General features: G+C 42.5%; 1 protein-coding gene across 1 annotated transcript in view; it reads left to right on the top strand.

Annotated features, from left to right (window-relative positions):
• ANO2 (anoctamin 2) overlaps positions 1–14,962 on the top strand; it is a 302,275-nt gene that overhangs the window by 89,656 nt on the left and 197,657 nt on the right. The window contains exons 7-8 of the mRNA XM_090275378.1: positions 10,715–10,770; positions 11,924–11,965. Coding sequence (XP_090131504.1) covers positions 10,715–10,770; positions 11,924–11,965 — 98 coding nt within the window. The remainder of the gene's footprint in view (positions 1–10,714; positions 10,771–11,923; positions 11,966–14,962) is intronic.

Below are 14,962 nucleotides of genomic sequence, written 5' to 3'. Positions count from 1 at the left end.
GAACAAAACAAACAAATGCCCCACACAGAGGGGAGGAGGCTGCTTTCACTTAGGCTAGGAAACCCTGCCTTGCCCTCCAGGAGCAGGGGGTGCCCAGTTCTTGGTGGGGCTGGGTCAGCTCCCAGACTGCTTTAACTTCTCCCAGATCTTCATTACAGAAGAAAGACATCTTAGAGGACCTTCAGTCCAACCCCCTCAGTTTATGTATGAAGAAACTGACCCCCAGAGAGGGTGAATGACTTGTGTAGGGCCACACATTAGTCTGAATGTGCCTCTTTTAAGTTTGGCATTATTGTCACCAAATCTGGCTGAATCTGATTGCCTTTAGTTTTTTTCTTTCTTTCTCCTTTTTATTTTTTTAATGTGAGGAACTTGTAGTATACAGCAGGCAGTCCAGATGCTGATGGATTAGACAGAGACACATGTAATAGCAGGGGTAAAAAATGTGAGCTTACACACACAAGCATATGTCCTTTCCACATGAAACACTCTGCAGGTTGAACTCTCTTTCCAAAGGTGCTACCATCACTCAGAATGGCTTTTGAAACCCTTGAGAGAACTTCCTTCAGAATAAACTCTGTGGTGACAAATCTGTGGTTTTTGAGGCAGCTTCAAATTGAAAAGAGTCCAAAGTTATTTAGAGGCAAATCTAGCGCATAAGGTAGGCAATGAAGTCGAAATAGTGATGACAGTAATAACAGCCATTATTGGAGAGGTTATCATGGGGCTCCTAAGCTGCCTCCGTACCAGGGGACCTGTACTGAAGCAGGAATCAGAGCAGGTTTTGTATAGTGATCGCATTTTTAAAACAGTGCAGAACCTCCCAAAGGGGCAATTATGTATGACTGAGCTTGCTTTGATGTGTTCATCTTGCTATGAAATTTCAAATAACACTCCAAGTTTTAAAAATCAAATCTTCTATGAAATGTTACTTGTCTGGAGCATGGTGCTTATAAGTCAAGGACATGAGTGAATGAGGTAATTAATTAGTCCAGTTCAATTCCATGGAACGAATGGAAGCCCTCGTTTTGAGCAGCCATTTGTCCTTGTTATAAGGACAACCAGAAGATGTCGTCTTCATGTTTCTTTGTCCTCCTTACTCTCTCCCTGTAATGATGACTCATAACCATGTATTTTTATTTATTGTTTCTTCCACCAATTTCATCCTGGATTGATATCTCCACTGAGATGTTCACCAGAATCTTAAAATCAGTACATCAAATATTCCATTTCTATCTCATCCCCTCTCTCTCCTGTACATTCTCCCTGCACTGCTTCTCTTCCTGTTAACATGATGGCTAGCCTCTCTATTTTTGCTCATGCCCTTCCCTTCACATGAATGTCCTTCCCACGATCTCATTCTTGCCCATCCCCAGACCAAACATCACTGTCCCACAAGTTCTCTTTTAATGCCATTTTTTCTGGAACTCAGCAGACTCAATTTTTTTTCTTGCTGATTATCTGTGTCCATGGCTTTGACTCTTAAGCTAGTCCTTGAGATGTGTCTGAATCATCTTTATGCTCCAATACAGCTAGCTCTCTGCTTTTCACATTCTGTTGAGTTGATTTGGTTTGATAAATTAATTAGACATGACTACCCAGCTAGTCTCATAGCACTAGCTGTTGAGTTCCTGACTTCATGTGTCCATGGACAAATGACTTAACTTCTTGACAACTCGGTTTCCTTTTATGTAAAGTGGGGATAATAACATCTACTTTGAAGAGCCTTTGTAAAGATAAAATAGGAAGCTGTTAGTTTTGTAAACTGTAATGTCCCTAAGAACTAAGTTTATTTTGAGAGACAGTTTCTAGAGTGTTGAAAGATCATTAGAAACCCTCTGCTTTAACGCTGATTTTTTTCCCTTTGAGGATCTGATTTTTTGGTGATGTCTCAAAGTCAAGCATCTTAAGGGTTTTGTTATTGTTGAGTAGTTTTCAAAATTTTTTTCTTTTTTTGACATTCAGAAAACATTTCTTGAGCAGCTGCTATGTGTCAAATGATGTTATAGAAACTGAGAGATGCCAAAATGAATATGACCTAATTTCTACACTTGAGGGGCTCTTAGTTTAGCCATGCAGACAAACATATAAACTGATAATTCTAAGGCAATCTGGTAGGTACAATAATAAAGACACATTCAGAGTGAAAAGGGAACACAGAGGAGGAAGCAATGAACTTCCATACATGTATCTAAGTATCAATGTAAATTTTTTTAATATTAGTTTCATAGCCTGAGAGAAAGAAGCGTGTCAGTAATTCTCATCTCAATTACAAATGGGTACAAAGAAGATAAGTGACTTGTCCAAGGTCCCGTACTGAGTCACTGTCAGAACTGGGTGTACAACTTGGGTTTTCTTATTCTATTCCTATTTCTACTACTTTTGGGATGCCACAAATCAGAAATGGAGTTAGATAGAGTCATTAAAGTCTGTTGCTCCACATCCAATAGTTATCTAGCCATCAATTTATAGACTCTTGAATTGGTAAGGATAGCCTACCTTCTTTTGACATATAATGAACCTGAGGTCCTGAGGCACCAAAGTACTTCTGTTAGGACCTTGGTAGGGAAAAGTGGAGAAGTGAGCTTAAGCTCTATCTCCACTAAATTCTGTTAGATTGTGGCAAGCTATATCATGTTTATTAGCCTTAGTTTTCCTTCACTTATAAAATGATGAAAAATTAAAAAAAAAAAATGAAAAATTAAGAAAAACTGAGGCTAACAGATATTATAAAGTCTCTTCCTTAGTGCTATTTAATATAATTTAAGGTAAGTCTTAAATAAGCAATTGACTGTACAATAAAAGTTAAAACCCTATTGTCTGTGTTGTAAGCATTATGAAAATTAAGTGATGAGTTATTTTCTGTCTAGAGTCTCAAAAGTAAATACCCAACTACATACTCAACATCTTCATGCAGACACCCTGCAAAACCATCCCATAATATGAACCAAAAGGACCATGTAGGTTTCCTTTTGAGAGACCACACAGCTCCCATCTGTGCAACCCAAACTTTGATAAATACTAACTCTCAATTTCTCAAGCCATAAATTATAACCAAATGCTGTTGGTTTGACTGACCTTTCAAACATCTCTGAAATTGGTAAATTTTTCTCTTTGCAGCCACTATCCTAGTCTACATCAACTGCACTTTTTTACCTGAACTACTCTCCCAACCACTAAGACATCTTCCTATCCCCAGTTTTGTGTGTCTTAACACATTCTATAAAATGCAGCTTGTATGAGCTTTTAAAAATGCAAATCTGATTATTTCACTGGCCCTGAAATGGTAAAATAGATCCACATTTCTCTTAAATAAAATGCAAACTCCTTAATAGTTGCATATTGCTATGGACTTGATGTTTGTTTCCCCTGCCCCAGATTCACACATTGAAGCCCTAACTCCCTTTCCCCAAAATAAGTAATGTCTGGTAGTTCCATAGTAGCTGCTGCTGATTTATTAGCTTTGTAACAAGGGACATATGACTGAACTTCTCTACTTCCTAGCAGAGGAGAACCCTGCGGGCCAGTTTTCACATTGTTTGACTTCTGTCTAGAAACATCATGTACTTTCTAAGCTCTCTGGCCATGTTAAACTATCCTACTTAGAAGATCAGAAAGAATGAAAAATATGGAAACACTGTGAGGCCTCAAAATAATATGGAGCTTTGAGCCATGGGGTAAATTTTGATTTTTTTTGCCCTTCTCTCTGGTTGTATAGAGAAACACAAATGGCATAGAATTGACTTAGATTCTCCAGATGATTATTGCTTCATCAACAGAAGAAATAAAGAAGAATAGGGCAGTGCTTAGAATTGTTTTCTGAGGTATTTTTGTTGATGCTTCACTCCTGGCATTAACTTTTATGCGGTCGTACTTTCGTGAGTAACTTACAAAGCCTTATTCCCTTTCCCATTGTACCCAATTACAGTGGAAATTAAAAGATGGGAAAGATAATAAAGATTAAAAATAGAAGATGGAAAATATACTAATGCTTATAATAGTTCAGAAATAGTTTCAGATTTTTAGTATCATCACTTCTTTTCTTTGTGGAAAACCCATTGTTTTGAATGACTTTCAGCAAAGCATTGATCTGTATACAGGTTGTATGTATTAAGTTATTTATATTCCTATATTGTTCCATAAAATTTTTGAGGTGGCTTACAAGAAAAACAATAAAACAGCATAATATAAATAATAAATTAAAAAATAAAAAACAGGAAAAGCACAAATTAAAGTGGAATGTCAAAACTAGAAGGAAAAAAAATAGACTGACTATAAATACTCAAACCATAAGGCCCTCTGGTTTCTGCAGTTGGGCTGCTGCAAATTTGACCTTGAGCCAAAGTGAAAGGGGAATATGGTTAGTGGTTTAGCTCTTGATGTCCTCAGCGGCATCTTTTTGTATAAAATTTTTTCTAAAACCTTCCATAGTATTCTCTGCTTTCTTATGTATACTAAATCAACATATATTTCCTGTATAAATGCATACATAACTTTTTCTGGATGATTCAGAATCATCGGCATGAACATAAGTTTTTTTAAAATGTTTCTTCAAGGGTTATCAAAATATTACTAGAGTTGTTTGCCTCACATTCTCTGTTCCCTTCCTGAGTTTGGTTATTTCTTTTTTGCTTTGCTGTTTTGGGAAACAGAAAAACAAGCTTATTAAAATTTTGGGTAAAGAGAGAGTGGAAATGCACTGAAGGAGGATCTGAAGGATTCTGCTGTGATTAAGGTTCATAACATTAGAGAATGGATTTTATGAGATCTAGATACTTTTTCTTCTGGGTGCTCTGGTGTGAGAGCTGATATAATCAGATAAGAGATGTCTGTGCAAATAAGGTATTACGGTAACCAATACATAAGGACCAAATAATAAGGACCCCTTGCATGTGTGTAGTAGTATGCTTTTAAAGCACTTTTACTCTCATTAGCTTATTTGACCCTGTAAACTGCCATGCAAAGTAGGTTCAACAGGTTTTAACTAATTCCATAGCAGAGTGATTATCTCAGTGCCCAAGGTTAACAATTCATAGAATTGGGGTCTCTTGGCTCTTCTTCATAGCTCTTTAATCAATTAATAAATAAATATTGGGAAAGGTTTCCCAGAGAGGTGGAAGCTGAGGTCTTCCCAATGTTAGATCCATTCATTCATTTAACAATTTTTTATTAAACACTGTGGTATGTGTCATTTATATCCTAGAATTAGGGAATAGAGTAGTGGAACAAATCAACACAACAGGCAGCAATCTCTGCCTCTGTGGGGTTACTTTTGAGGTAACATTTGAGGACAAGAGGAAATAAGCCATGTGGCTGTCTAGCAAGAGAGATACAGTAGCCCCTCTCTATATCGCCGTTCACTTATCGTGGCCTCACTGTATCGCGGGATTTTTAAAAATATTATATTTAATTATTTATTGTGGGTTTTTCGCTATATTGTGGGATTTTGCGGTACTGTATACGTATGTTGTTAAAGTTACGTAGGTTTAAGAGTGTAGAATAAATGTAAGGTTCCTACTTCGCGGGGGGCGGTCTAGAATGTAATACCTGTGATAAGTGAGAGAATACTGTACATGCAAAGAAAGCAAATAATATAAAAGACAGAACAGGGGCCACTCCAGAGAATCAGTTAGGGTTACAACAGGAACAAATGACACACTGACATCAGGATAATTCAGGGTGTGAATATTAAAAGAGACATTTACAAAGGTCTAGATAGGGAATTTCTCTCTAATTTACTCTTAGACATGAGGGGTTACGGACTAATGCACACATGATGTTCAGTGGCTAATTATATTTGTGAGTTTGGGTTCTGCATGGTGGCGGTAACATGTGAGTCATCACAAACTTGGTCCAGCCCCATGAGGCCTCCTTAATCATAATGTGAAGTCAGCTTTCAGGGCCCTGGGAGTTTACGCCATCATGGAATGCCTTTAAATTGCACTTTACCATGGAAAGAAATCCAAGCCTCCTTGATCATGTCAGAGGAGGACAGACACCTCTCCTGTTCCTCCGTATGGAAGTCATTGTTTTCTTTTCATGGACAGAAAATTACAGATTGATGGAGCTACATTTTCATACACACTTTGTGTAAGAGCATTCACACAAATGTATGCTTTGGGCATCTCCCTTCCCCACTCAGGAGACGATGTCTTAATTATTTCGACCAAAGCCAGACCATGCTGTGTGCTGTAAACATCTGGTTTATCATTCATCCAGCTGAACTGGTTTATATTTTGTTAGAAGAAAAGGCTTTGGATTAAAGGCATTTAAGTAATTAAACACATGTCAAGACAATTTGGTGATGGGTAAATATAGTCTCTGTTCAATGCACCGTCTGGGGGCTCTGGTTTAGATTTACCTCCGGCTGGAGTACAGGGATGAAAGCAGAATGCTGGGTGGCGTGGGCCCTGTTCTGGGGGGATCAAAACCAAATGGGTTTTCAGGAGTTCAGCACCATTCCTTTAAGTACCTGTCCACACAGAGCAGTTTCCTTTGAGTTTGACCTGGAGGGAATAGAGCTGTAGTCCCTGTCACCAAATGCCACTTGCAGATTTAATGAGACTCTCTCTGGGAGGCAGACCATAAACTCTGCTGATCCTTTGTGTCCAGGAAACTAGAGGTGTCTCAGAAGCTAAATGATAGGCCTCAGGTTTGTGTTATGAGCGTGTGTTTTCAGGTACCAGTCCTGGGCCTGAGCCCACTGTGCTCTGTCCCTTGGCCCGAATCCAATAGATGCAGAGAGGGGACAAGTATTGCTCGACCTAGTCGGATCAGGCTATGCAGAACTGTGGCCAGTGTTGAGCAGAGGAAGCACAGACCTTGTCCTTTGGGGATTATAGTTCTAATAGCAATAGCAATAGGTATGACATACCTGGTGATTTGATGGGACTTAAGGATCAGTGAGGATGTCTCCAGTGAACTATGCTTTGAGCCGAGGTGCCGCTTCTCTCTGTAGCCAGAGGGAAAGAAAAAACATCCCCACACATTTCCTCTCTCCCTGGTGCCCTTCTGGGAGTAAAGGAGGAGGAGCTGGGTCTCTCTGGGTCTAGAGCAGAGAGGAAGGACTATAGATATGATCCTAACGAAGAAAGCTTTGCCATTATGGCCAGATGGATGATGTGTGATGGAACCAATTAACCCATTTTTGCTGAAAAAAAAAGGAAAAAATTCAGAATTTCAATTTTCAAAGCAGAGACTCTTTTAAAAAACATGTTTGATTATTTTCTTCTTTCAGACTGATTTTCATGCTTGTTTGGGGGTAGAATCTCAGTTTCTGAAGTCTGTGGGTGACCCAAGAGGCCAAAACAATTCCTGTTCTTGGGTGAAGTGGTGGATGCATGGTAACTTCTCCACTTGCCCCTTCCCTCCCCATTCCTCTTTCTTTTATGTCCTGCTCCTTCCCTCTGCTCAGCAGCCAGTGATTGGGGCTGCCCATATGACACCATCTGGAAAAGAGGAGGTCCATGACAGCATGTGAAGGCTCTGGTAACCTGGGTTAAGATGACATAAATCATATGTGCTCCCAGGCGAAGAACCATTTGTTGGGCTTCTTGTTAGGAAGTGAACTAATGAACTGGTGTTTAAAGTTTCTTCATCAATACAGAGTGCCAAAAGTTGAAATAGTGAGGAAGGTGGGTGCCTGTGATGAATGGGAAGAATCGCTGAGATAAGTTTCACTCCAGAGTGATCGGTCACTCTTAACAACCGTTATTCCTCCTGTGTTCCCAGTGGGGAACTAGGTGCCATAAATAAGAGACAAAGGTGAGAGGGGAGTGCTCTCTGACATCAAGTACCTTATAGATGGGGGACACAAAACCGTGAGCAAAAGTAGTCCTAGAAATGAAGTGAGCTGCCTGCTTTAGGCATTCCCTGCGAAGGCAGCTTTGTTTGAGGTGGGGGTGGGGCACACAGTTTCTGACCTCCGATGATTTGAAATCTTTCTCAGGATCCTGCAGCAGGACCTGGGAGTTCAGGTTGTCAGCGTAATTCTCTCAGACACTCAGCTACTGTGCTCAGCAAAGCTGAGAATTAGCGGAAGAGTTCAACACCTGTTTAACTTTTCCCATGCAGTTTTGAGACTCTCTCAGGGTGTGTACTGCTGCCATGGCAACCGTGGAGTGTGAGTGCAGGGTGGGGGGGTTAGGTGGAGCTGTGCGTGGGGTACCGTCTAGTTAGAGCCCTGTGCGCCTGTGCTGCTTCAGCCTCTATCCATGTTGACAGCCCTTGTGTAGCTTTGAACTATCCCCACCCCTTCCTGACCTGGGGCTCCTCCCCTGATTATTGTAGGGTGCCTTCACATTGCTGTGGTTATAGCTCTTGAACTGATTAATGATGCTCAGAGTGAAACTGTAGTCCTGCGAGGACAAATCTGCAGCTCATTGAGCCTCGAGGCACCCCTCCCCCCACCTGCACTCCCTCTACCCACCCTCTGAACCCCCCATTCTCCAGAGTTATTTCTGATGTTTTACGGTCATGCTAAGGAGGAAACTTAAAATGAGGAAAAGGACTGGCCCCGTGGTGACGCTGCTGCACCAAATGCTCAGCTCTCAGCTCACTGGAGACTGCCCCTGCAGCTGAGCGCTCCCGGTGGCCTCGCAAGGGCCTCTGCTCCCACATGGGGCCCAGGACTGGTTTTTCCGGCGTTGGCATCCTACAACTGAGGTGAATAGTCACAGGATTCGAGGAAGAGGAGGCTGACAGAGGAGAGAGGATTGTTTTGAGAGCCTCTGCAGTCTCTGGGCTTGTAGGTGGGGCCTTGGGTGGGAATGGGAGGTGGAAAGCCATGAATTTTAATAAGTAACTGCTGTTTAGATTCTTTACCCAAACCTGCCCTGTATCCAGAGCCCTGAAAATGCAGATTACTTAGAGGGTAGATGTCCTAAGTGTTTCCCTCCAAAACTAGTTTTCTTCTCTACTATTGATTGATTGAGGGCAGGAAGTGTGTTTGAGACGAGGGAAATCACTGCGAACCAGAGCCTTGCCCCTTCTCCACCGTTCGGTGATTAAACGTGCCTCATGGTATATGGCAGGACCCTCAGTACTGGAGTTGGTGAGAAGTAATCCCTTCTATCTGGGAGCCAGTGACCCAGGATGGACTCTTCTAAGTCAGACAGAACATACACACCTCTTTAGAGTCTCTAATAGAACTATGAATGAAACAAGTAAAGAACCATGCCTCCATGCTAAGCAGAAGGCTCTCTGTTGTGAGTTACAGGGATGGAGCCATTCATTCATTCTAGATAGATTTAATAGGGTCACCATCTGCAAGTGATGTGAAATCCGTCGGCAGCCGTCTGTCTCGAGAGACGATGGTGTAGCTTCTTAAGAGTCTATCTGCACCGCCGAGAATGGCTGTGCAGTCCGACTCGGGAGTGACAGGGTATCTGTCTCCTCCCGTGTTGAATCGACATCTTGTGATGACGCTGGAGTGTCCTCTCCAGTGAAGCTGAAGCTACAGAGCCTGGGCAGGGTGATATGGAGGGTCTGCTGTTGCCCATGCAGCAGACCCCCCCTCTCTTCACAGCTGAAGGGTCCAAGGGAAAGACGGAGTCAATACAGCTTGGCTGCAGGTGCGCCGCAGGAGTTGCCGGTGTTGACTACAACGTCAAACCGCCTTAGGGACTCCGGCTCTGGATTTTCTGTCGGGGTTTACTCCCTTAGCCTTTCCCCTGAAGAGGTATGCCGCAAGGCAGTGGAGGTTTTTTGGAATCAGAGTTTTCCTTCTCTGATGTGCCCTGACTGGAAGATCGAACCAGCGACACTTAGCTCGCAGGCTGACGCTCAATCCACTGAGCCAAACCAGCCAGTGATGTGAAATACTATTGAGATAAAAAAACGAATTCCTTGTTGTGTAGTTTTCAAATGTTGTGGTCTCAGGATCCCTTTATACTTATAAAAATTATTAAGAGTACCCAAAGGGCTTTTGTTTGGGTGGATTATATTGATCAATATTTATTATATTAAAAGTTAAAACTGAGAAACTTTTAAAGGACAAGGACATGCAAACATACATTCCATTAGCTGCCAGGAGGATGATGTCATCATGTGTCACAGAACTGCACTGTCTACTCGTGAGAGAACAACAGTGGAAAAGCAAATAAGATCTTCACACTATTATAAAAAATAGTTTTGACCTTATGAACCCCCTGAAAGGATCATGGGGGACTCTCAGGGTTCCCCTGACCACATTTTGAGAACTACAGCCCTACTGCCCCTACCTCAGACTGATCATGGATAGTAATAAGCAGTGCTCTGTAAGGAAGAGGAAGGATCTAGAAATGAGTTCAGATAAAGTGCTGTGGGATGTTCTGAAATACACTTTCATTGATCATAATTATAATAATTTATATAGTTATTCCTATGCTATCATTGAACAAAGATTCTCAACTGATTTTGATGGCCATGAGGTGGTGGTGGAGCAGGAGAGTTATTGGACTGGAGAGATCTAAATGTGTGAGGACAGGGGAAGCACAAAGTTTGAGAAAGCATATCTGATATCAAAACATAACTTTGTATTTGGGAAATGAAAAATTTTGCTCTTACACCAAGAACTAAAGTTTGACAAAAATGTGTGGACTAGGAGGCCATAGAGGAGAGCGCAGTGATTTCTGGCTGAGAGGTGGGTGAGGGTTGAATATGTATCAAAAGGCAAAGGGTAAATCCAGAAACCTGTGCCCTAAAGTTATTATTTTCATCTTCCTTTCTTCCATAGGTATTAACTCTCTGATAGCAAACAATATCTATGAGGCTGCCTACCCTCTTCATGACGTAAGTACCATTTCTGTTGGCATGCTCTCTGTCGTCTCAAAAAACTTGAAAATCACAGGCGATGCAATGGGTGAATATATGCAAAGGGAAGCAGGAGTGAATCATGGCATTAAAATACCTTGACTGGTGCTGGACTCCTCATAACTGACCATAAGCCTTGGTTTGATTTTTGCCAGTTGTCCGTCTAGTTCTTTCCCCAATGGCAAAATGAACTGGTTTTGTTTGAGCTTTCCCAACACTCCCTGCCTTTGTTTTTGGGGAAAGAGTGAGAAGCCAGAGATGGCCTCCAAATGGCTCAAGGGAGGTGATGTTGGTGGTGGGTGGATAGTGGTGGAAGGAAGATCTATGGCCTGGATGATACACAGCCTGGAGAGCGTGTGTGGTAGTTTTGTGTAGATGTGAAATTCCTCCTCCTTAATATGCAAATATATACTATGTGTCATAATTTCTTTTATTTTAATATTTTGAAGGAAATCTCTCAAAATTCCTTGAACTATTATTTGGTTAAGTTAAAAAAACAAACAAAACAGATTGTAATGAAAGCTTTCCTTGACTGGAAGTCGTGTTATAAACATCCCATGATATAATGCAATGACTTTCTTTAAGATGACACACGAAGAACTTAACTGGCCTGTGAACTAAATACCCCATGGCTACACTACTGGTTTGATTAGTGACTTCTTTTGCACATGTCACAAAGTTTTCCCAAATGAGGTGACCAAGGTGGGGCTCCCTGAATGCCTAAAAGAATTTCCCAGATGGCAATTTCTCACTGACATCTTTACTATGGGCCTATGTGAGGTTAGGTTCTGCCAGCTATGGGCAGCAGTGAGCAGGGCATGGCATGGGGTGATTTCGTGAGATGCGACCATTTACAGACACAGGCTGCTGTTGCCTCTGCTATGAGGAGGCACAGGCTGATCTCTGGAGCATCTCAGGGGAGTGTCTGTCTGAGAAGCTGTCCACAGGAAACATTGCAAGCATTGATGACTAAGAAAGTGGAACGTTGGCTCCTTACCATGTCATGGTTTTGATCTTCCTCAAATGAGAATGAAAAAGGGATGACATTAGAAAATTAAAAAAAAAAAAAAAAAAACTTTTCTGTTTTTTATAATTCCATTGGCTTTATCCAGCATCTCTTTCTCTCCTACAGGGTGAATATGACAGCCCAGGGGATGACATGAATGACAGAAAGGTAAGCTGGCTTTATGCTGCATTGAGTGCTTTGAGCATAGAAGACCATGGATGGGTGTGGGACTAGATAAAGATGTCCTAAATGATCGATTTCTCTGATTATACATTTTCAGCAGTTCATCCACAGCTCCCTGCCCTCTGGGCACTTAGAAATATGAGGGCCACTTCTGGTTATTGACACGATTGTGTGCAGAGGGCACTGCTGGTAATTAGTGCCTGGTAGACCAACTATACTAACCATCTCACACGAAAACATTATCTCATTCCCTGATGAGAAAAGGGCCTCCACTGAGAAACACTGAAAGTCCAAATTCCTTAAATTATAGATGGGGAAACGGACACACAGAAATATTGAGCACCTGGCCCATGATAACACTGCCATAATAAACATAAATAGGGCTTGCAATATCTCTGACTCTCATATCCTGCTAAAAATGTATCATTACCCATGCCATTATCTTTTGGGGGGAGTGGGGGTCCTCTCTAAGTTCTTCTTATCCTGTAGACCGACAAGTGAGGGATAGCCAATCCCAAATTTTAGATGAGAAATCTGAGGGAGAGGGAGGCTCAGTCATGCTGCATATTCGGGCAGCTAGGATTTAGAGGTTATAGTCTGGGGAGGGAAAGGGTCCGTTTGGAAGGATCTCTCCTGTGCCAGTCAGTCATGGCTCTTGACTGGACAGCTCTCTCCCCAGCCCACCACTCATAGATCCCATTTCTTCTATTTGCTGATGCTCTGGGAATGTGGGTATGCCCCCTTCCCTGCCATGGCCTGGTGCTCTAAGGATCACCCAGCCTCCTTAGAAGTGACTGCCCCATCTGGCTGTCAACCCCCTCACTGCCATCCTTCCGCGAAGGTTTCCCCAGCCTTCAGCGACTCTGGTGAGCAGAGGAAGGTGGGCAAGGGCAAGAGGGGTGAGGAATTGAAGCCCAAGAAGTTTCCCTCCCCCCAATTCTGTTGTCTGGAAAATCATTCATCCCCCAAGTTGCCTTTAGAGCAGCCTTCTTTTCATCCTGCCTATTAGTCCCTGTTATGAAGTGTTAAGTATTAAAAACATAAAAGGTCTTTTCCAGAAATACTGCTGTGATTGCTTACACATGTCCCCTCTCTGCCTGCCCAGGGAATCTGCTCTAGTATTTCGATGTCTTAACCTCATCTGTTTTCTATCTGATGCTAATAGTCTCGGTGTTTAATTTCCTGAAAAGTCCCGGATCAGATTTAAAGGAAAAAGAGGAAGCATTTCTCTCCACATCTCACCTCGCTCACCCCAACCATTTTTTGTCCTCCCACTCTCTAATTTCACATTCCTCCCCTTTAAAGAGTGATCACCACCACTGCCCACCTAAGAAACCTCCTGCCAGGTGGGTGGTGACTCAGTCTGCCAAGGTAGAGCACTTTATGGAAACATTTCAGGGACCAGAAACACACAGCAGCTCGTGGGAGAAATCAGGCAGCCCTCTGTTATCTTCACAGAGGCAGAGAGGAGCAAATTGTATACTATCCAAAATACATATATATTTGTCTTTGCAATGATATTATATTATTATTAACAGCAAAACCTTTTAACAAAACATTTTCCTCCCATAAAATGTTTTCCTTATGCTAATAGGATTATTTCCAACGCATAACCCAGCTGGTCGAATGGGCAGAATCTGGGAGGCAGGGAGAGGCCAGCCAGGATGATGTATCTTGGTGTCTGATTCCCAAAGTTTATGTCTAAAGTATGCTCAGTAAAGGTGGACCAGTGTCCTTGAAAGACAAGAGGCTCCTTTCTTTTTTGTTAGCTTAATTTTTAAATAAAAAAATTATTTTTTTAATTGTTCTTTTACAGTTGCCCCAATTTTATCCGTTGCCCTCCCCTGCCCCACCCACCCCGCTGCCCTCACTCCCACAGTCAATCCCCACCCCGTTGTCCATGTCCATGGGTCATTTATACTTGTTCCTTGACTAGACCCTTCCCCTTCTTTTCATCCTTTCTTGTGGCTTTCCCTTGGGTTTGCTGGCAAGTGCTGGTGTCCTTGATTTCCTCTGCCAAGGTCACTGTTAAAGAGATACGTGTTGCTGTAATGGGGTTAAGAGAAACTATGAGCCAGAATCAAAGCTTTTTACTGTCCATTTGGATTGGGAAAGATACCCAGCAAGGTGAGGGGACTGTTTCCATGTCCATGAATATTTGTCAAGTCAGGGCTAAAACCTCGGTGTCAAAATCCCAGCTAAAGTTCTACAGGTGGGTCTATATAGCTACTTGTATATCGTGAGAGGAATGTTCCTTCCTACAGTTTCAGTGGTAGAGGGCGGGACCTAAAGATATCCTAAAGAGGAAAGAGCCAAAATCGCTGAATATATACAGTCTATATTTGTTTTTATTACATTGCAATAGCCTACTGTTCGTCAAGAGGGCGGCATGAGGGAATTGGGTTTGAGTGCAAGGGAGTACCTTTGACTTCATTGCTGGAGGACATGGAGAAGGGTTGGAAGCTGCAGTGTGGGATGGCCTCTCTGGGGACACTTTGCAAGGGCATCTCAAGCTGCCTATCCTGCCAGCACCTGGATATTCTCCTTCACTCGCCCCTGCAATCTGTGGCTATTCTCATTATCTCCCTGAGGCCCAGGCTCCTATGTAGGCAGATTCCAGGCACACCCGGAGGCCCCTGAGAATGCGGTCTCTTTCCCTCCCAGCTTGCCTCAAGCAGTTGTGCAGTCTCAATGGACTCAGCCTGGAGGTCTCTCTTTTCCTAATTCTGGAGGGTAATTAAAAAGAGGCTCCATCCTCTGGAGAGCAGGGGTCTCCCACCTTTTTAGAAAGCAGGGCAGCAGGAAGAAGGAGCAGCATGGCTATGGATGAGTCAGTCCTTCCTGGCTACCAGCATCCACATGAGCCAGACCTGCCTGGTTTTCTCAAGCATCCCATGGAAGTGACTGTTAGCATCCTCTGAGAGCTGCCTGAGCCCCACTGGCTCCTGGTGTCTTCTCATCCGCTTAGAGGGGGAACCCAAA

The sequence above is a fragment of the Furipterus horrens genome, unplaced genomic scaffold (assembly GCF_987537825.1).
Source record: "Furipterus horrens unplaced genomic scaffold, mFurHor1.1.pri manual_scaffold_4, whole genome shotgun sequence".
In the NCBI taxonomy this organism is placed as follows: Eukaryota; Metazoa; Chordata; class Mammalia; order Chiroptera; family Furipteridae; genus Furipterus; species Furipterus horrens.
This window is presented reverse-complemented; position numbering and strand designations above follow the sequence as displayed.